The 22,275-nt window shown below is 35.0% G+C and overlaps 1 protein-coding gene across 1 annotated transcript; it reads left to right on the top strand.

The window, feature by feature from the left end:
- Positions 1 to 4,508: 4,508 nt before the first annotated feature.
- On the top strand, positions 4,509 to 20,478 carry LOC149797130 (vitelline membrane outer layer protein 1-like). Its single transcript, XM_089960348.1, has 3 exons — positions 4,509 to 4,716; positions 5,778 to 5,981; positions 18,979 to 20,478. Exons 1-3 carry the CDS (start codon positions 4,525 to 4,527, stop codon positions 19,228 to 19,230), a joined length of 648 nt encoding a protein of 215 aa, XP_089816474.1. The 5' UTR covers positions 4,509 to 4,524; the 3' UTR covers positions 19,231 to 20,478.
- The last annotated feature ends 1,797 nt before the right edge of the window (positions 20,479 to 22,275 follow it).

The following is a 22,275-nucleotide window of genomic DNA, read 5'->3' as shown; positions in this document are numbered from 1 at the left end:
TTTAACTCTTACAAATTCTCTTGGGCCCGATGCATTTCACCTAGAGCTGCATCCACAACGTCTAATCTTGCATTCTTTTTGTGCGTATATTTTGCTCAGTAAAATGCATATCTTTGTAGAAGCCTTGTTTTTAAATGTATATATGGACTGTTTTACATATTAGACTTGGATCAAAAGAATTTCAAACATGTTAATTATTTAAAAAGGCTTGTTTTTACTATGCACACGATTTTATTTTTTGCAATAGATAAATCCCTTGTATTGTACACAATTTATAAAGGACTTTTGTATATTGAGTTGATTTTTATATCCCATATAAAATTAAATGAAATCAAGCCAAGTATTGGTAGTAGAAGAAATAACCCAGAATATTGAATTTTATGGAAATAATAAGCTCTACTTTTGATTGGTCCATACAGTACCAACGGGTAAAATAATTGGAGAAAATGCATGTATTCTGATTGGCTAACAGTTATAAACGTTTCAATCCTTTCTTGAGAATCAGATGAAAATGTACTAGACCCAATTGTGAAACTTAACATAACCCACTCTCTTTCTCGCTGAAAATCATAATTGTTTTTTTTATCGCGACTGTTTTTTTTATTGAAATTTTTCAATAGAAAATGAACCCGATCTAAAATGGCGGGCCATCTTTCAATATATCGTATGAACGAAAATAATCTCCAAATACGTCTCTGAAATAATCCTAAAAAGTTGCATATAACTCTAAAATAAACGAGTTTTCCGAATGAATTCCAAGTCTTCGAATGTGCTGATATGCTAACAGTCTTGATGTAGCATTGTCCAGAACTCCTTTGAATAAATTCACAATAATCCCAGAATGATATTTTAGTCCAGAGTCAATAAGCACTCTGTAATTCCAGTGAATAATCCAAATAAATGGTTTCCTCTTAGATTATATCTTAACACAATATTAAACACATCTGCAGACTAATAACAAAACAAGAACGCAGAAAATAAGAATGATCACCTCTCGGCCTTATATACACCCTTACGGCTCAACATAGCAATATTTTCCTACTCGATCCATGTCGCTATACTTCCTACGCGACTTATGGTATAATAATCCACGTCCTCAGAGAACGCACCTGTCTCAATAATCCAGTTGGAAATCACCCCCAAACGTATTCACAAATTCACTATTACGATTAATATCAAAACCTGTAAACATGCTATCTACAGACATACACCAAAAGTAAATGACACAACAGAGATATCCACAGCAACAGTGACAACGTCCTCGTCATATATTTCATTAGGTACCTGTTATAGTTTTCTCTTCTGATTCACCTTTTCATAGCTGCACTTTAAACTGAAGATAAAATATACTTCTCTACGACTATATACATGAAATGTAGTTCGCACGCATGCAATTCAGTACCTATATATTGCAGTTTAATATATATTGCAGTTTAATTTATATTTTCTATTGGAGCAAGACTATAATAAATCAATGAAACAATATGTACAAGTAAAGGTAACCAAACCAAAAACAGAACATCTTGTAGAATATGATTGAGGATATTTAGGTACTATGTGAATGCTTGCAAGATCAAGTCCATAATAACTGCATTCGAAACAAAGGATATTGAAGTTCGGCTTATACAAAATCACAGAGGGTTTATTTACAATGTTCTTGGGACAATAAAGCTGACCAATGACGTTGCTCTCCAGAGATAAATTTTGCAAACCCAAATGTTTATATATTTCCATAATAATATATAATAATAACCCATCCATATAAATAAACGTAACCTTTCCTTGGCTTAGTTCCATCAATTTAAATAAAATAAACAGCAATCTCGCAATATATAAAATTGTACCTACATGTGCTGTGCTGTAACTACATGTTTAACTGATATAAACCGATAGCAATTATTAATCCTTGAAAGTATTGTTCAAAATAGTATCATATATACGATTTCGTTCTTTCAGGTAAATATTTGTTCTACCTAGTATTGTTTGCATTTAAAGGGTATAATTAATATAGGTACCCACATAGTGCATATTCTGCTTAGATCTAAAATAATTCGACTCCCACACCTCGAATTTAAATAATAGCAATTGCCTACATTCGGGACATGTGGTTTCAATAAAATAATCAAATCAACATAGCGGAATTCACATACATTAGCTTGCTAAGTTTGCATTTTGCACACTAGTTATCCTAGAACAGACGAATTCAAACAAATCATGCTGGTACCAAGCCAACATGATATTCTACTAAATGCATATGAATATTTGTGGTCGAGATGACACAAGCACATGCTGTTTATGGTTTCCAGAATCTTGGGCATGTTTATAAATTTTGTCTTGAGTGGACATCAACAAATGAGAGCCCTGAAGTATATGTGTCCAAAAGAGAATAATATACTTAAGCTGTTGTGTTATTAAGCAAATTGGTATTGTGGATCAGTAATAACTTTGAAAATAATAAGCAAACAGAAAATTTACATCACAAATAAATATAGACTGACGATATTACTGCAAATATACTGAGTGAACGATATTATGGTTTTAAACTAAGCACACACAAAAATAACAGACGGAAGCACAACCAACAAGTTATGTGAAACTTAGCAAATAATTTAATTAAGTTGTAAAATTAAAATTTAAGAGGAACTTACAGATTTGTGTATTAAATTCAAAATGATCAAAAATATTCTATCACAAGTCCAAAATAATAGTGTTTCGAATTGAATACTCTGATGTGCCAGTAACCTTGAATGGGCTGAGTGACAACAGGCTTGATGATGGACACAAATTAAGCACACAATTTAAAGTGCATAACACGTTGCAACAAAAGTTCTAATATTTAATGCAACTGTAAGACCAAGTCACAGTAAAGTGTATCGAAAATAATTCTGAGTCTGGAAAGCTATTTCGTATAAAAATCATCATACAAAAGCTTATTGTTAAATGCCAAAAATGCAGTACATAAACATTCTTCATGTAAGTAAACATATTTGCAAGGTATGTTTAAATGAACAAATGCAAAAGGAGACAACCACATCCATGAACTTACAATCAAAACACAAAAACCACTATTAAAATAATTCCATATATAGCAGAGAATATAGTGGTACACACATTGGACAATGTTCCTTTAGAAGTTGCATCGGTACATTAGAACACTTATAAAAGTATTTTAGGTGTCCTTGTCAAATTGAACGTTCGATTGTCTCTCATTGAACACATACCGAAATAAAGATAATCCAAATGAGTTACTTAAGACTTACCAAATTCTAACACTTTGACAATAAAGAATAAACATGGGCAACTTGCAGAAACACTAACTAACACTAACATAGATACAAGTGAAAGAATTTACAAGCAAACATATCGTATAAACAGAGAAAGCCTTCCAACTCATATGTTATTCCTTATCAAGAATAAGTATTATACTTCTTTTGGGAGACTTATCTAATTCTCTTTCCTCAATGAATTGGTCAAATCAGATTCAATAACGAGTAAAGCAAACTTAAGAAATCAACCAATCGAAACCCTTACATGTACTACCTAATTAGGATAAAATTTGTTTTACTAGAAATCTGAGAGAGAGAAGGCGGTATTTGAGGTAAACATGTAACCTTAAGCAAAATGTAAAGCATTACACACGATCATATCATTTTCTACACATTCTCATCTTGACATGATATTGTTATAATCATCTACTCTTTTATTGATCATTGTTGCTATTTCTTTAACAACGAAGCACAATTTGATTTACTAAACTTATTATTTCCCAGTCTCTGTATGTACTGGCATGAAGGTTTTATTCTGTGGGCTGAAACAACCAGTGCCATATATATATATATATATATATATATATATATATATATATATATATATATATATATATATATATATATATATATAAAATAGCCAAATATTCATCTTCAATATAAAACTGAGTGAGAGAGTCAGAAGGACTTACAGATAGATCACGATAAATGTGCTAGGTATTTTCAAAGTAACATGCAAATTATCTTACAACCTTGTGTTGCCCTAATTTATAACCTTTGTTAACTGTAATTTATTTCTTTACACTTCAGATGTCTCGTTCAGTATGAATTCTTTCTGTTTAAAATAAAAATAATTTCCAAGCTTTACCGAAAAGGTTATTGAACTTCGTCGTAGTGCAAACTATCAGAAAAATTACTTCATTATTGTGAGATCTTGCAAAGGGTAATTTGTTAAGACTTAGAATCCAGAAGGGTTTACAAATGACATTTTCTGCAGACTGATTTAAGTTTTTGTGTGCATTGCATATGCCATCAAGATCTCATTGCAAGACAGGGGTGAGTGCTAAATGCATGCATGTATAATCATACATGTATACGAACATAATAGGTAAGTCTTCAACACTGATATCAGCAAGACATGACGAATAAGGTCATTTAAGCCACGACATTCAACCCTAAGTCATTTCACAATCTTTCCGACATAGATTATGGTACCTGTCTAAGTTAGGAAGGCATGGTTGCCAGACCCGCCAAGAGCATGATAATGACTCTGCAGATTAATTTATTATTATTTATAACACTTCCCGTTGAGGCATTTATTTTGCAACAGCATAGGACAGAATCAGATGCCATTCAAGTTCTGATTGTTCGCAATGGTGAATGGTTTGGAGCTTGGCAGCGCCCCGAATTTTGTCCCAAAGGGTCGTTTGCAAATGGCTACAGCATGAAGGTAGGACATGCCATTTCCAATATATCCTGTGAACATTGTACGCGACCAACGGAGTATACGTTTCCTTCATATTTTTGCATAAATTTAGAAAACATTTATCCTAATGTACGTCGCGAACTTTCATTAAATAATTAAATAAAATACTTTCTTTCAGCTTAGAGACAGATAACTCAAAGATGGGACGTCATTTTAACTTTGTGCCATAACTTTTCATGTGATTTTCAAGTATTTGTCGGTATTCTAGTACTGACAAACGGTAGATGTAACTACTAACTATGTTAAAGTAAGTGTATGTAAAATGTATTTACTGTTCAGTTTAACTAAGCTCAAAGGTAAACGGTTCCAGTACTTGAATATACTGAAAAATTGAACGTTTGCAGTTTTTGAAGCATTAACTATGCTGTTAGAATCAATGACAATAAACGTTCATTTTTTCTATTGTTTCATTTAGCCATAAATTATATAAACACGTTTGTGATATCGCAAATTTCATCCGCTACGCGTCCATTCAACTGTATTTCTTGACACGCGATTACAGTAATCACCTAAATTCTCACATGCAAATCCTGTAATTGCATAAAGAATTATGATACATTGGCCTGCTTTGAAGTTTAGAAAACATAGTAGATTGACGAAAATACGTTTGAACATGAACGAGGAAAAGGTATTTATCTCTGTACCGGTCTGACATTGACTACTTCTTAGAAAACTTAAACTGCAGTAAGAAAAACCTCTCATGCCCAGCCTTTATCCAATGAGACAATGATTTATTTCTCCGTTTTCTGTGTCATTTCGGCTGATCAGCTATCATTCATAATACGGATTTAGGGTACGTCTGCATAAAAATGGCTGAAATACCTTCCTACATTAATATAGTCAGAGCCCTGACACGGAGCAATGAAAGAATTTTGACCATAAATCGTGATATATTTTGTGTTGACTTGGCGGAGCTAGTTACGTTTTTTTTTTTAAAGAATTTATTAAAATAATTCTCTATCGGATAAGAGTTTTAACAAATCTTGAAGTCTAATGCCTGAGCTTTACGTTTTGCTCTATCACAGATCGAATCAGACCAAAGCAGAGGTGACGATACAGCTCTAAATTCAATAAAACTGAGGTGTATATTTGAGGATGGTTCTTTTGCGGGTGAAGTGGCATCTGGGCAGGGTTCTTGGGGAAATTGGCATCCACTTCACCTTTGTCCATTCATAGACGGAGAACTAAATTTGTTGACTTCCTTTGCTCTGAAAGTGGAACCTGATCAGGTGAGTTGAAACTTTAGTTTTTCGATACGTATTTTGCTTCTGTCTTGTTCTGTTGATTTGTATTAGCCCCGACCCCGATAACAGCATCTTAGGTAAAAGAAGATACATATAAAAACAATTATGAAAACAAAGTGTCAATCTGTATGTATGAAATTTTTCAGACGCAAAATAGAAGAAACTTAAAAGAATAAATCCTTTTCTTTTACTTGCGGGTGTTGCTGGTAGACTTTTACTCGTGGATTGTTGTGGGGTTGTTTGGTGGGAGAGGTTTAACACTTCCAGGATCAAGACCAGGTCGAGATCGTAAAGATAAAGGTCTTTTGCCCTGAACAGGGATTAAAACGTGATAATTCCTTAATAGTAATATCCAATCTGAAAAAGAAATTGGGTACATAAATGAGATACACTTTGATAGCTTTAGTAAGAATACACTCTCTCTTAAAAAGAAATTGGGTACATAAATGAGATACACTTTGATAGCTTTAGTAAGAATACACTCTCTCTTAAAAAGAAATTGGGTACATAAATGAGATACACTTTGATAGCTTTAGTAATGATACACTCTCTCTTAAAAATAAATTGGGTACATAAATGAGATACACTTTGATAGCTTTAGTAAGGATATACTCTCTCTTAAAAAGAAATTGAGTATATAAATGAGATACACTTTGATAGCTTTAGTAAGGATACACTCTCTCTTAAAATAAAATTGGATAAAAGCAATATTACTGATATGGAAGCCATTTTTTATGGAGATTGGTTTACCTACATCTGATATTGTCAGAAATTATATGAATGGCAGCAGAAACTAAAATAATTATTACTCATCATAGATTAAACATGCTAATAGTTTTTTTTATATGTGGAAATTATTGAGTATGTACAATATAATATACATATACCAAGGGAAGCACCAGTTAAATACAATTTTAGATGATAACTAATATCCAAGCATTTTAAATGAATGAATAATACAAAACATGCAAATTTAATTAATATAATTATATAGCAAATTGAATTATATTGTCTATAATGAAAAAATCAACAGATACATAAAGTGATATTATCAGACATACAAAAAAAAATAATAAAAGACTTATAAACGGCATATGCTCCATATATGGAAGAATGCAAGGAAAATTTATATGTCAAAAACAATATATTATAATTATATAAATGCAATCACATGGTCTAAAATGCAAAACTAAAACTGTTACCAATAATTTAGATTTAGATGAAACAAAGTCTCAGAGTATTACGATGCATGTGGAACTATAAAAAACAAAATATTATACATGCAAGTCTTTTATCTGTATTGCAAAAACAACGATCAACTGTGCGTGGTGGTTACTGTTATACTGTTATGATGTCACTAGGAATCCTTAACAAATGGACCACGGCTTAATAATTTCAATACTATATGGGACAAACATGATTATATCTATTATAATAGGACACCGAAATCACAATGTGAGGTGATATTCCTACTGGTAAAACAATATTCGAAAAGCAACAGAAATGAATTAAAGACAAAGGGGTAAGACCATTAATCTACGATCAGCAAAGTGATCACACACAAGTATTTAAAACTTCAAAAGGGCAATTTCGTGTCGATGTCACTGCAAATTAAAATTTCGTATATTCACTCAAGTACAACTGACACAATTGCTCTTGATGACAATGCTATTTTTATTAACGAGGATCGGTATCAGTTATACAATAAAACTGACTATGAATTTTCCTACAGGTTAATAAAGCCAACAACTATGTTTTGTTACAACCGATCAATCAGTGAAATAGAAAAAGAGTTGAATATTAGTCCAGTAGGGGACTACTTTGATCGGCATAATAATAAACCAATTTTTATGGAAGGATTAGCAGCAAAGCGTACACTGCAGACGTTATGAACATCGAATTATACCAAGTTTTGAACTACATTGATGTGTGGATAAAATATGATAATTAGAAGAGACAAAAAACGATTATGATCAATATAACATTAATGATACAGATGAACACACAAAACCAATAATATTTCCGTATAATATAACTAATGGTATGGGTATACAATATACAGAACTTGGTAGCATAAACAAAATATTATGTTATAGAACGCCATCAAATTGAATTATGTATACGTGCATTCAGGCCTGCTCATACACACTGGCATTCACGCACATACACATATATACGTATATAGGTACATAAAACATACGTGTACTTACATATACACATACAGATATACTTGCACACAAACACACACACACACACACACACACACATATATATACACATACATATATACTTGCACACACACACACACACATATATATGTATGTATATATATATATATATATATATATATATATATATATATATATATATATATATATATATATACTTGCTGCTCCAAACTGTGCATATACCACTGACTGACTTGAATGACATTGTGTTAGTTGAAAACAGAACGTTATACTCGAATTGGTATAGTACGAGTCAGTGAATTTGTTAACAAAGCTAAGATCCGATCAAAGTCAATGATGCAAGTTAAACACGATTGGACGCGCGTGCAGATTCGGCTATGAGTAAGAAGTTCACAAAGTTTGCAAAGTGTAGCAATTGTTGAAAATATTTCCCCCGTGTGCTCAAATTACAAATTGGTGATTACAGTCTTAAATTAATTACTGTGAATGAGGAAGATACTGGGGAATCTACTCCGACTTCACATGAAATGGATCACCTCTTTCTTCTTTCCGGAATGAGATATTCCAATCCCTTGTTCAGTAAGAATAAAATCTATTTTTTCTTCTTAGGTTCTCTCAGTTTTTTTATTTGGTTATATATTGTCTTGTTTAAATCTTCAGTAATGAAGGTTACGTTTTCACTGTTTTTCAGTTTCTTTTTCTTCGATAGAATACAAGCTCGTGTACGATATGACACAAACGTCACAGTTATTTCTGTTCTCGGCGACTTCCTATCATTTGTGCCATAATGGGAGAGCTTTCTATTTGGCACATAAACTCCAAGTTTTTCTCTGAAAAACATAGTGACCACAGTATCTGTGTTAAACTCCGTTGGGCCAGCAGAGGGGACTGGAGTATTAATGATACGGAACTTATTCCGCCTCGTATTTTCGTATTTACTTTTCAAGATCGTCTAATGCATAACTACTGGTCTCGAGATCTTTAAACTGCTTCGATACCGTCTGTATTAATATGTTAGTCTCTTGGTATTATTAATGAAAAGCATTAACACTGTGCAATAAAACGTAACAATATACGACTTTATCATAATTGATGAAATATTATCATACAATTTTTACTATTTCTGTTACAAATGTTCATGGATATAAAGGAAAGCAACATACTTTTGTATAAAGGTGATATTGATTAAAGGTAAACAGCTAATCTACGATATCGATAATAGTAATAATATTAATGGATGTCAACTGGTTTTTTTTGGTGGCCAGATATGTGATTAGGAAACCGTACTAAAAGAAAATATAGGGAAAAAAAGCGATGATGATAAATGATACTAGTCAATCTTAAAAATGTTAATTTTGACATAAATAAAATGTTATCGAAACGTCTAAACTATCATTTTAAAATCACTGATTTATAGGTGATGACATTATACAAGGTTAAAAGCGTATTATTAAAATGACTGGTTTCTTCGAATCTCTAGAGATCGTTTGCACACAAAAACAATATTATAAAAATTCAGAGACAAGACTGTACGTACATTAACATAACCTGATTTTACAAAAGTATTTAACCTGCTGAAGACGACAAAATATAGAATAATAATAAAATCGCTATAGAAGAAAACCTTATTCTGAAGTATGATCTGCCACCGTAATGCCAGTATTTAAATATTGGCATATCTTCTACAGCTGAACTTCCGTGACCTCGTATGCAAAATTTCCGCGCCTATTCGGTTACTTTCGGGATGTGACGTCATAGTAGCGACTCCAGCATCCCAACTGGGAATTGTCAGAGTAAAGACAATGCCGTTTTACGTTGCTTACGGGTGTAATAGCACAATAAGAAAAGCCCGTGGACAACATTTTTTTTCTTTTTTAAAAGATAAAGGCATAAAGAAAGCATGGAAGCATTGTTACAAGCGAGTCGATTTCAAAGCAACACGCAACACTCTACTCGTTACATTTCTCAAAAGAATGTTACGAGAGGGATCCTGAAAACATGCCAGCTCTAGCATACGCAAATGCTAGGCCTAGACTAAAAGTTGGCATTGTTTCAGACATACCGTTGGCTATTTTAAATCCTGGGAAAGGTGTTACTCGCGTGTGATACGAAAATAGGTAGAAGGCCGAGTAAGTGACCACAAAATGCAACAATCAATTCACAAATCTTTTATCTACACCAGCAGTGCCAAAATATCTGAGAGCCCGATACCCGGGGCCCCTCTGATTTTAGTTCGGGCCCATCCTGTATTCAAAGTGAGGTGCCCGTCGGGCTTGTAGAAACAAAATTTGTTTGCCTGGTGAAACTTTGATCGCGCTGATGAAATGAGTAATGTATTTTCAAGATGTTGACATACATGCCTTAACACGGCACATTCTAAATCAAATCACCACTGTCCTGGGTGAAATTGAGATCTAGTTTTCTCCAAAAGCTGGTCCAATGAGAAAGTTGCAGTTGAAATTTCGATATCGTATGTCGAGAAAATCCAATATCACGTGTTGGATCAAATTGCATGTCCTTAAAAAGTTCCATTTTCAAGACCGAGATTTAGATTTCATATGTTGAATTATAGAGTGGTGGTTTAAAGTTTTATTTCTTATGTCGACATTTTACAGTGTATGTTTTGAATTTGACAGCGGTTGATGAAATTTCAATGTCATATGTCAAGAATCTATATTTCACACGTTGTATGTAACTGTTTGTGATGAAAGTTCCATTTCATATGGCAAGAAATCAGATTTCATCTGCTGAATTTCACAGCAACGATAAGCCTCCTTGTTTAAAAATAACGCCGTCCGTTCACGAGAGCGACGTCTAGCGAAGAAATTCATAGTAATTCTCGACATGTAAATGGTAACTTTCAAGCTGTAAATGCATGAAATGTAATGGCGTCTCATAATTGAATGCACGAATTATGTTTCTTAATACTTTATATTATTTTGAATTGTAAGTGGACATTGTGTAATGTTAGTTTTAACACTGACACATCATTTCACCATAATAAAAAACAATTCTGACACGCACAATAAAATGTTCAATCACCGCTGGGTAATTCAACAGAGACAATATGAAAACTCAACATACAAAACGTAACTTTCAGCACAATCAAAATGATTCGACATGTTAAACTGAAACTCTCGACATATGACATTAAAATTTCAACAACTGCCTTCCATTCTGATTGGACCATGTTTGTCCACTACGGTGCCACGTACGATGCCCTGTTTTGTTGTAACTTGCGATGCCTAGGATTTCATTTTAACAGTTAAAATCTGCAGTACTGTTTAGTGGTATAAAAAATCTGAAATTACGTGAATAATATTTAATCTTAACATTACATTTACTTAAGAATAAAACTGTCGTGTGATATTAATTATTTCGTCACTTCAGTATTCATAGGTGATAAAATAGAATATGACACCTGTGGATTGCATTCCTTATATCCATTTACGTATGTTTTTTTCTTCTTCTGAGAAATGAAGATTGACAGACATAATGTAATACTCGGGAGTTCTCTGCGAAAAATCGGGAGATATCACGATTAGGTGTGGAAATCCCCACCCCCTCCCCAACCAAAAAAAAAAAAAAAAAAAAAAAAATCGAGAGGTTTTTCTCCCGGCTTGAAAGCTGACAGGCATGAACTGTCCGGGCTTATGGAATTTCAGTCAGGGCTAGTGAATTTATTTAGGTCACCACTTCAGGGCCCGTGCCTGTGCCTAAAAAATGTCTTTCAGCACTGACCAGTAGTACATAAACTATTTATACCAGACATGTATATACTTTCAGATTTGTCAGTACGCCTGCATGTAAAATACACTGTGATTGAATCCTAAGAAGGAAGCTTCTTAATTTGTAATGTATCTGTGGGGAGGCGGGGGTTGTTGTTGTTGTTGTTGTTGTCGTGAAAGACTAGTGCATAAGTTACGACCGATGAAAACCGTTCTCAATGCCTTTTACACCTCTCCGGCAATGGATATTGTTTCAGACACAGGTCGGTCCCCGTGCTAGTCTCTTCGCCCAGAATTCAGTATTATCTCTCAGTGTTTCAGTGTTGGATGTATTTTTTCAAGATGTTAGTCCTTAGCTGGTGTGTGTGTGTGTGTGTGTGTGTGTGTGGGTGTGTGAGGTAGGTAATGAATATGTCATTTACATATAATACGATTGAACTTCATTCTTCTTAAAGGAATTTATTGCATTGTGGTAAATTTTTAATTTCTACATTGGGCACCATCACTTAACCTGTCTGTCTCGCTCGCGATGTTTCTGTTGTATTCGAGGACTGGCTAGTACTGCGTAACAGGACCACGTGATTTGTCGTCTCATCAAAACTCGGAAAAACTCGGCAATTTACGGAATCGTGGTATCTTCCGCGCAATATTATCACTATCCGCCTGCGATATTTAATTAATAAACATTACAATCTAATTAAAATTTGTAAAGAATTACGTACATAAAAGGAAAAGTTGTTTTGTTTCTGGTCTTCTTTAAGAGTTATTTAGCCTCTAATATACCTATGGTTAGAACCGATATGGCCGCTAATTCAATAAAATTTAAATAAACAATATATCAGTTATCAATACAAATGAACAGTTACGAGATGAAAGAGGCAAATGGCCAGATGACGATGTGAATGCTTCTAAAACACCAATGAGAAGCATGGAGCAAATGGGTGTTATAACAGAACATCTCTAGGGTCAGGTATAAAGCCGATAACAGTTTGTGTAAGAATTAGAAAAGATAATTATGCCGAAAAATGAAACTGCAATTTATATATGTCATATAGCAACTAAGGTAAATGTGCATGGGGTGTTTTATGATCGAAGCGTTTCGGCCGAAGTCTGCATTAATAGTTGCAAAGCTTGTTGTTTTGTGCCTGGAGTCGTGGCAGTGACATGGATAACTAAGAAAATGCTAATTGTCTTACTGATGGCATGTGACCAGCTGCTAGATTCAGATCGTACAGAAGAATAACGGTGGCACGTAAGGCTGCCGTTGTTTTGTATAATGTGCTGTTGATGAGGCTGCGGCGTTTATTCTGGAGTAGTAATATATTGCAGAAGTTATAACAACCATCAGCATAGCTGTTTGCGGGCATCCCATATCTTCAATCAAAGGAATTGTACCTGCTGAGGGAAGTTGCTCTATTAACATGTTGCGGTTGCGCCAGGCCTTCAGCGACTGGCGAGGTAGCGAAGGCTGGGCGTATTTTCATTGGGCACTGTCGCGCTGAGTACATGTGTTGTCATAGCTCCTCTTGCATCCCCAATGCGTATATTAAGCTGTACGAAAACTGTTCAAATAAAAATACAAAGCCACACAAAGCAGAAAGTGAAACCGGGCACTCTACATCTTATGGTGTTGGCCCTCTGAGAATGGACCTAATGTCTGATTGTATTTATTAGTATGTACACATGGTTTCTGACCCGACAGTTAACACGAAGTTTCGGCTTTCCCGCGCGATATTCATTTTTCTGCCACCTTGTTTATAACACTGAGCGCATTTTTGTGTTTGACTGAATCTGGTTGTTGCATGCTGTGCATTTGTGGTTCCCGATGAAAATACCTTGAACTTGTCCTCTGATAATCCACTATCTTTCAGAGATTTGACACGTAAATGATGGTATTTAACTTCGCATCTGCAAGAACCAGATATCGTTATGCTTTAAGAATTTTTAATCAACGGTTCAGACCACATCACATACTTTGAGTTCCGTAGCGATGGGAATGCGATGATAGCGGCCAATAAAACAAGCCTGGCCACTCCAATGCAACACACACGGCTTGGTGTCGACTCCGCCAGTAAATTTCGCAGATTGATTTGAAGTGAAAGACGTGTGGATCTCTAACCTCGAATGTTTGGAATTGCGGGAGTGAGTCATTATAATACCTCTCTTAGGAGCGTCATATGAAACTTTAATTGGTTGGGCTTGGGGGTTGCAGACATGCACTTCGAACCTGTCTCTTTGGCGCATAGGCAAGACGGAGATGTGAATCGGTCATTTTGTTTCATCTCTAAGCACCCGGTAATAATACTGTCTGCAACACGTCCTCAAACACGCTCACCAAGAGTAAAATGCATCACGTCTTCTGTCTTCAGCTTTTGCGATTTGCTGTGTGTTTGGCCTACCACTGTGACGAGGTAGAGAGTTCTATCTTTCTCGATGATCCGACGGTTGTGTACACGGGTTATTGTCCAGAATGTATCACAAGTGAAATTACCACCAGCTGACCGTGGCGTTGGCTTGGGGTTATCTGGGTGGACCCTTCGTTCAATGTCTATTCGTTTTCCACTCAAAACGGAACCAATACATCTTTTCAGAAGGATCTCGAGTCGAATGATTTCAGTTTGTATATGTCTGACTGCTCACCAATGGCTTAGTGTTATCTTTGGCTAGAACAAATTGTAGACGGCCAAGATGGTTAGGTGACTGAATGCCCGGACACTTATGCATTTACGTTGAGACCCTCCTGTCGGATGTAGTCTCGAGTGGAAAACTTAGATGCGAAACTAATTGTAAGGTTTGTATGCGATGTGTCAACTTCTGCATGTATACTGCTGCCAGTGTGTGTCCGCAGGAATAAATTGACGCCGATCGAATTTGTCGCCCACGTCTCATAGCTGCATTTTATATGGATGCCGATGAAGTGAAATCTAACATCTGAGGGGGTAATAGTGTCTTGGTTGATGTAGAGGTAAACCCACCAACATTTTGAAAGTTTTGCGGTACACCCCATCAATACTACCCGTAAGGAATACGATATAAGTGGTCTGAACCATCAAATATATCCATTGACATGTCGGATACAAAACTGAAGCCTGTCAGAATAACAGCGCGTAATCCCGGATAACGCAACAAGATCCAATAACACCACAGCATGAAGGTAGCCACAAATTTGCCCATCAGTCTTTTTTGAACCTGGAGCGTGGAGTATGCCTGAAGGTTGCGAGCCCCTGAACTCTGCGTAGGTTCGTAATTAGATCAGGAAGCGGAGCAAGGTCGATGTTGGGATGGAGTCACTCCAAACGCATCCCAGTGCTTTCTGAAGTATTGAGATCGATGATGCCGGCTTCATGTCCTCAACGCCATTGTAGTTACCCGCCAGAAGAGTTGTTTAACGGCTGAGCCATGCACTGAAAGTTAAAGTTGGAGAGAGTCCGAAGCGATTAGAAAAGCTTCGCCCGTTTCTTTTCTTGTCTTCTCACGTTCCGCAAGGTCAGTGCATCCATTTGGAGTGTCAACTATCCCTTCCGAGCAAGATCACTGGCCCTGCCTACCGCGCTGAGCGTTGAGGTTTTTGTGGCTGCTGCATTAGCTGCAATAGCAAGTGCGAGTAAATGCAGAATGCCGTAGTCATTGTGCGTAGTTTTTCAGGGCCGAGGACAAAAGGTCATTGTCAATGCAACGCTTTGACTTGCGAGCGACTTTGAAGAGCTTTCCTTAAGTAATTGGGAGCATGTCTTCGTCGCCACCTTCTATCACTTCGATGGCGTTAACAAGCGTCATATTATACATGAAATCGTATTAAGAGAGCAATGTTACAGTGGTCAATGCCCTGTATTATCAGAAAAGCAATTTGTTATTCAAATCTTTTTCCATACACAAACATCTGTATAGATTACATACAAGTGTTTTAGGCATTACCCGTCTAGGGTAGTGACGTTTTCAACTTATCATTAGTAATGCCTTGTACAATCATGAAGACATCATATCTTCTACAGAATACATTGACGTCTTTAAACCTCATTCTACCCAAATTGTTTACCATTATATAGTTAATACTTCTTTTACATTCGTCTCAAAAGAGATGAAAAAACTACCCACAATAATCATGTTGTTTTAACGTCATTTTGAAATTGCCTCGTATAAAGTTTGTTTGGGTTTAATGTTGCTTGAAGTATATGTGATGTAAAGATGTGTTCGATTGGGCCATTTATCTTCGTGGTTGTGTTATTTTGATATCGCTATTATTTAATATATTGCAAAGCAGAGATTGATTAATGCACAATTACCCGCATAAAGTGTGTGTGTGTGATTTGGATTTTTAACGTAGCTTTAACAAGTTCTGAGTCATATAGCTACGATGTCTTCAGTGTGGCAGTTTATAGTGATGTCAGGCATTGGTACCTCATGCAGCAGACATGTAGCATGATGTCCCACCCAGTAACATTATCCTGACACCAGGCCAACCAGTCCTAACACAAACCTCTTAATGTTGAGCACCAAGCAAGGCAGCTGTTAGTACCATCTTTGTAAGTCTTTGGTATGACTCGGCCGGGGATCGAACCCACAACCTCCCGCATCCTAGGCCACCGGATTGGTCACCTGCAAAAACGCGGAAGAGACTTACACATTAACACCTATCACAAGTGCAATGCATATACATGGAGTGTTAATTTTCATACCCTTTTTAAGGTTGGTAGAAATTATAAAGATTCATCTCGGTTTTTCTCATTTTTTTATTATTATTATATTATCTTGTTTTGGGGGTGAGTTGATGCATTTGGATGAGTGGAAACCTATAGAGCAAAAGTATCCCCTGGTTGCAAATATGTCTGAGCCATCAAACCTCCTCTCGCAATTTGTCATTCATTTAATTCGGAGTATTAGATCTTTTTCGTCGTTTCACTTTGTGATTATTAAATAGTGTGTCGTATTTAACTTTTTTAATCAGGCAAATTATGATCTAACAGTTTAAACATATACTTGCTTGTTATAAATGCTACACTTTTTTATATTACTTCCCCAGTATTCAGTGACGCTGCTTCCGTTTCTACATATTTTGGACGAAGAAATTCTAACATTCTATATCACTTCCTGGGTGAAAAGATTATGTTTTGTCAGCTAATTCAATTGCATATATATATATATATATATATATATATATATATATATATATATATATATATATATATATATATATATATATATATATATATATATTTCTCTTCGAGATAGTATGCATGAGATTCTTTTACAGTGGAAATAAATCGTTTTCTGTGCGTGTTTCAGAAGTACTTGTATATTCTTTTTGTAATATGTGAAAGTAAGCAACGCGTTGGTTGACTTCTTCCGATAAATGTTACAATCAAGATAAAGTCTAAGATTATCGGCTCATTTTGTATTTGGAAATTATATTTATATGAAGCACTTAAAGCGTGTCTGTTTTATTCCACAAACGGGATGGAGGACACTGGACGCCGTGTTCCAGACTTAAAGTGTAATATCCCCTTTCATTTTATAGTATTTAAAATTAATTGCACGATAGAATATTTGCATCTCATTTAAAAATGAAATTTCGGCTCTTAAATCTGTACAAAGTGTAATTCTATCTGGGTACTCCGGATCTGGTACAATGAGAAATTTGTAAAGCAATATACATCCACGTACTTGTTTAGCTTTCCCTATAGACACCTTTATTTTAATATCGTTCTAAGGTTTGAAATAACATATTCTGATACAATTCAGTGTCTGTTCTTTTTTATGCGAATGTAAAGCTTTCTTACATCATCTAAAACTGTATAACGTCATCAAGAAGATTCTTTATGTTTTATGTTGTATTAAGATGTCTCTAAAACACTGAGCTACAATGTTTACTTTCTTTTGCAATATTTTGTAACGTTTTTTCAATCATTTCAAAGTATGAATTATTTGAGATTTATGCATACCTTTGCCATTATTACGGTTTATTATCAAGAACTATTGCACGCGTTGTTTTAAATGTAACTTTATTTTCCATAAATCATGTTTCTGTGTATGAATCGTTGTAAAATGACCATGCCCAGTTGTGGCATCGAAATGAAATTTATCCGAATAAAAAATGTTGTATTGATTCGCATCAAATACGCAATTAATTATTTCGTCATATTGTGCTGTTTTAACTATAATCTTGCTAGAAGTGTTGATAATGTTTATGTCCATGCAATCGTTTTGAAAAGTAACATTTAAACTGACATACTTTATAATATTAAGATATATATTTTTCGTTTCAAATTTGAAATAACATTTACATTGTAATACAACACTATTGTGTTATTAATGCTTGTAAATAAATACATATTATCCGTTGATACTGACATTGTTGATTTCACATACAGTTGTGTCATTTGCTAATTATACTCAATTTGCATGGTCTAGTAGTTTTGATTACTTTTGGCCATAAGGCCAGACAAGTAGTGCTGGTCTAGTGCTTATTTAATATTGATTTTAATATTCTCAGTGTGGTCAGGGAACGATAAAACCAGTTTTAATTGGAATTTATAGTAGCTTAACATTTCCAGTATCTTATGAGTTTGTTCAGATTATATCAAATTTTCTTATTTAACTGTGCTATGCCCACATATAGAAAAGTCCGTGTCCAAATAAGACGGAATGAGCGATCCGGATTAATCCAGCAAGTCAATTGCCATCACATCATTAATGTTAAATTCTTCAAAAACTACACGCCGTATTTTAGGGAGTCCTACCAAGAGCAGGTCATTTTAATTTACCTGTTCGGTTGAACTGTTATTTCATTAATTTGCATTAGTCGTTAGTTCATGTATATAGGCATTCATCAAACTATGTGTATGTACGTGCATATATTAGTGAACAAGGCATAATTTGGAGCAATGACGTTTCCGCTTAAATGAGATATTCTTTGCTAACTACTGGCGCCGAATTACTGTTATGCATTGCAGCTTCCCTCTTACGAATTGCACCAGACACACTGCTCAAGTACACTAAATATTGAAACTATTCATTAATTTATTATTATTATTATTATTACTATTATTATTATTATTATTATTAAAGGGTGGAGGAGATGATACAGGTGTCAACTCTATAAAGTTTGCATGCAGATCGACTCGTACTGGATCTAAGGACAACATTCTTAACAGCGGTGATGAAGGACCGTTCGGTTACTATGGAACGTGGAGTGAGAGCTGTCGACCTGGATCGTTTATTTGCGGACTAAGGACCAAAATAGAAGGCGATCAGGGTAACGGAGATGACACGGCATTAGATGATGTTCAGTTTTATTGCTGCCAAGGTTGGGCAGTTTAATTTAAATGATTACTATTGTACTATTTCAACTTCTCTTTGCTGTATCACTCAAGGCAGATAATCAATACATTCTTAACACTCAAAAAAAAAAAGATTTGTTTTCACCGTTTACAGTATCGCACAATAATTATAGGCAAATGAACGAGGAAGGATTTCTAACAGTCTACATGATCAAAGTATACCTTAAGGACCTATTGTCGTCCTTACTGACTGCCATTCACACCAACAGATAAAAACTCACGTGTAAAGGACTATAAAGTATGGAGTAGAGTTACGAACCAATGTGCGCCTGCGCAAAACCATGTTCTTACAGACACATATACGATGTTAACGGCAAACACATACACATGAGCAAAATAACGTATGACAGAGAGGTGAGTTATCTTATCATGGCTAACACAAATAGATGGAATCTCACACTCAATGTTATCATCCAACACCCACCCTTACAAACGAAAAGGAAGTGCAAAGTGGAGTTATGTGATGGTCACAGACACACACACACACACAATTACAATCCTCTCACCTTAATAAACAAAAAGGACTAGGGAATAATTAATGTTCACAAAAAAATATTTACCATTTAAAAGCACCATTTCAAACAAATCGAACGAGGGAAAGGGTAATGTATGTAATAGTCACTAACAAATGTAATTACAGTCCAACACCAGCCTTTACCATCCAACACCCACAATTACAAAGAAGATTGGAGAGAGGAAAATGATAGTTATGTGATACTAACACACGTGTCTACCGTCCAACACTCACACTTACGAACAAACAGATGAGTGGAAAGTGGATGTGCTATTCTAGAATCACTAACACGCTTACATACAATCCAGTAACCGTACGATTACAAACTAACAGACTGAAGAACAGGAAATAGTTTTTTTTTTCGTTCTAATGGGTGGCTTTGTTTTTCATACAAACACACAAGCACATACACACATACATAGAAACACAGAGGCTGGCAATAATGATAAGTAGTCTCTTTTGAAACGTTGAGGTGGGGATGAAACACTTTTATGTTAAACGGTGCGTGCTAACATGAGCTAGTTAACACACACGTCTTGACTGTTTATTTACGCAAAGCCCTTCTTTATAATAACTTTTCTGGAATATCTTTTTAAAGTGCGGAATGAGTATTTGTTGGTTTGGTTGTAATATCTGTTACTTATTTAAAGTTTTATATTCTTAATTCTTACGTTTGTGACATTGAAACTCAAACGATTAAAAAAGAAACCTTTATTTGAGTTTTATTGTACCTCAACCAATGTTTCATCATTCTACTCCTACCAATGTCGCTTGTGAGCTACACTAATTGCGGATTTCATTTTCTCACATGTGAATACTATTGGTTTGCCAAATCTATGTGCTCTCTCTCTCTCTCTCTCACACACACACACACACACACACACACACACACAAAACAAGAAAATCTTGCGTGTGCAATACGTTGTATTACGTAATATCATCGGTGGGCTTTTACACCTCATCGGCCCAACCGCATGGCATAACTTCAAGAAAACTGGATAGGACTATTTGAATCTGGCAGTTTTCGAACTATATCCCTACATGTAACAGCAAAGCAGTCATACAGACTGTGGACATCCTTCTGGTACCTGCCGTTCCCGTCATGTAATGGCAAGGAAATCCTGTGGTCCGTGGACAAATTTGATATACCCTTTATTCACAATCATATTACATCAAGGACTCTGTACAGACTGTGGAGTATCTTTAGGTACTTGCTATTCCTCATCACGCAAGTTAAAAAGCAACTCCAAGCGCTTTCGACCACCACTGGTTTTAAGGGTAGTTTTTAAGAAAAATAAGAACCTGGGAAGGTCTACAATAACTACATTGTCATGTTTTCTTTAATTTCCACATTGTAAATAAGGTAAAAAAAAATGCAACATGTGAAGCGTATTTTCATACAGACAACTTTATACCGGATCTACTCGCTTAAAGGTCGAGTCCAGTGCATAATGCGCCGGCAGATCTGGGTCTGTGCAGTTTGGTAGGAATAAACAGTAGAACAAACAACACAGACCCTGATCGGCAAGCGCATTATACTCTAGCGGTGTTTAATATGCTGAAAATAACATATCTGTATCAGTAACGGAATCTTCAGAAAAATGAAAATACCAAACGAACATATGTGTAAATATACTCATGCAGTGAGATCAACGGCGTAAATTTAGCACTTTTGCACAGGATATGTTCCTGACACAGATTTATATTAGTTCCAAAATAAAAGCTGTGTACTTGATATATGTGGTTTACATAAGTCAATAAAAACTAATACAAAATGTTAACCAAGATCCATCAATTCACAATAAATGGAAACTATTAACATACATTAATCAAATAACATAAAATAATAGTTCCGTATCAAAATAATTTAATACCCCCACCCCCAATATAAGTAAAGCTCAGTTCTAGATATTGCCCAAAATCCCATAATAGTCCTGACCATACTTTACCTTTAAATTATCCAAAGACGCTATGGAATTTGTGGAGTCAAGAAGATTAACAAAAATGATAATTTCGACATATTGAAACAAAATCTGATCAAACTTACGTCAGTCCAAGAAAGCTCTTAAATAAAACACCATCTTCAACAAGGGAAGACGTAATTCTTAATTTGTCTTCTCAGTTTTATGAACATTTTCACTTTGAGTGGAAAACACGTCTGTTAGGTATTACTGAGTAAATGAGAGTGACACACAACCTAACGACAGAGGATGACGTCTATATATATGACGTCATCTGATATATTGGTTACTTGACTAGTCCCATGTTTCAAAATCTAATTCAAGCTGTTCTTTTCACTGAGGTTTCTATTTCAATCTAAAGCAATATATGTATATTCTGATTGGATCATATGTAATTTAAGAAAATATAACTCCCAACACAATCACAAAACAACAAAAAAATGAACAAAAAATAAATTCATGGGGAAATTAGCAATATATTCATACTCATAGTAAAAAAGAAATGACGATAATAACGATATTATCATTGTTTTCTTATAACGATTTTATC

This window comes from Sinohyriopsis cumingii, chromosome 6 (assembly GCF_028554795.1).
Source record: "Sinohyriopsis cumingii isolate HCF-2022 chromosome 6, ASM2855479v2, whole genome shotgun sequence".
In the NCBI taxonomy this organism is placed as follows: domain Eukaryota; kingdom Metazoa; phylum Mollusca; class Bivalvia; order Unionida; family Unionidae; genus Sinohyriopsis; species Sinohyriopsis cumingii.
This window is presented reverse-complemented; position numbering and strand designations above follow the sequence as displayed.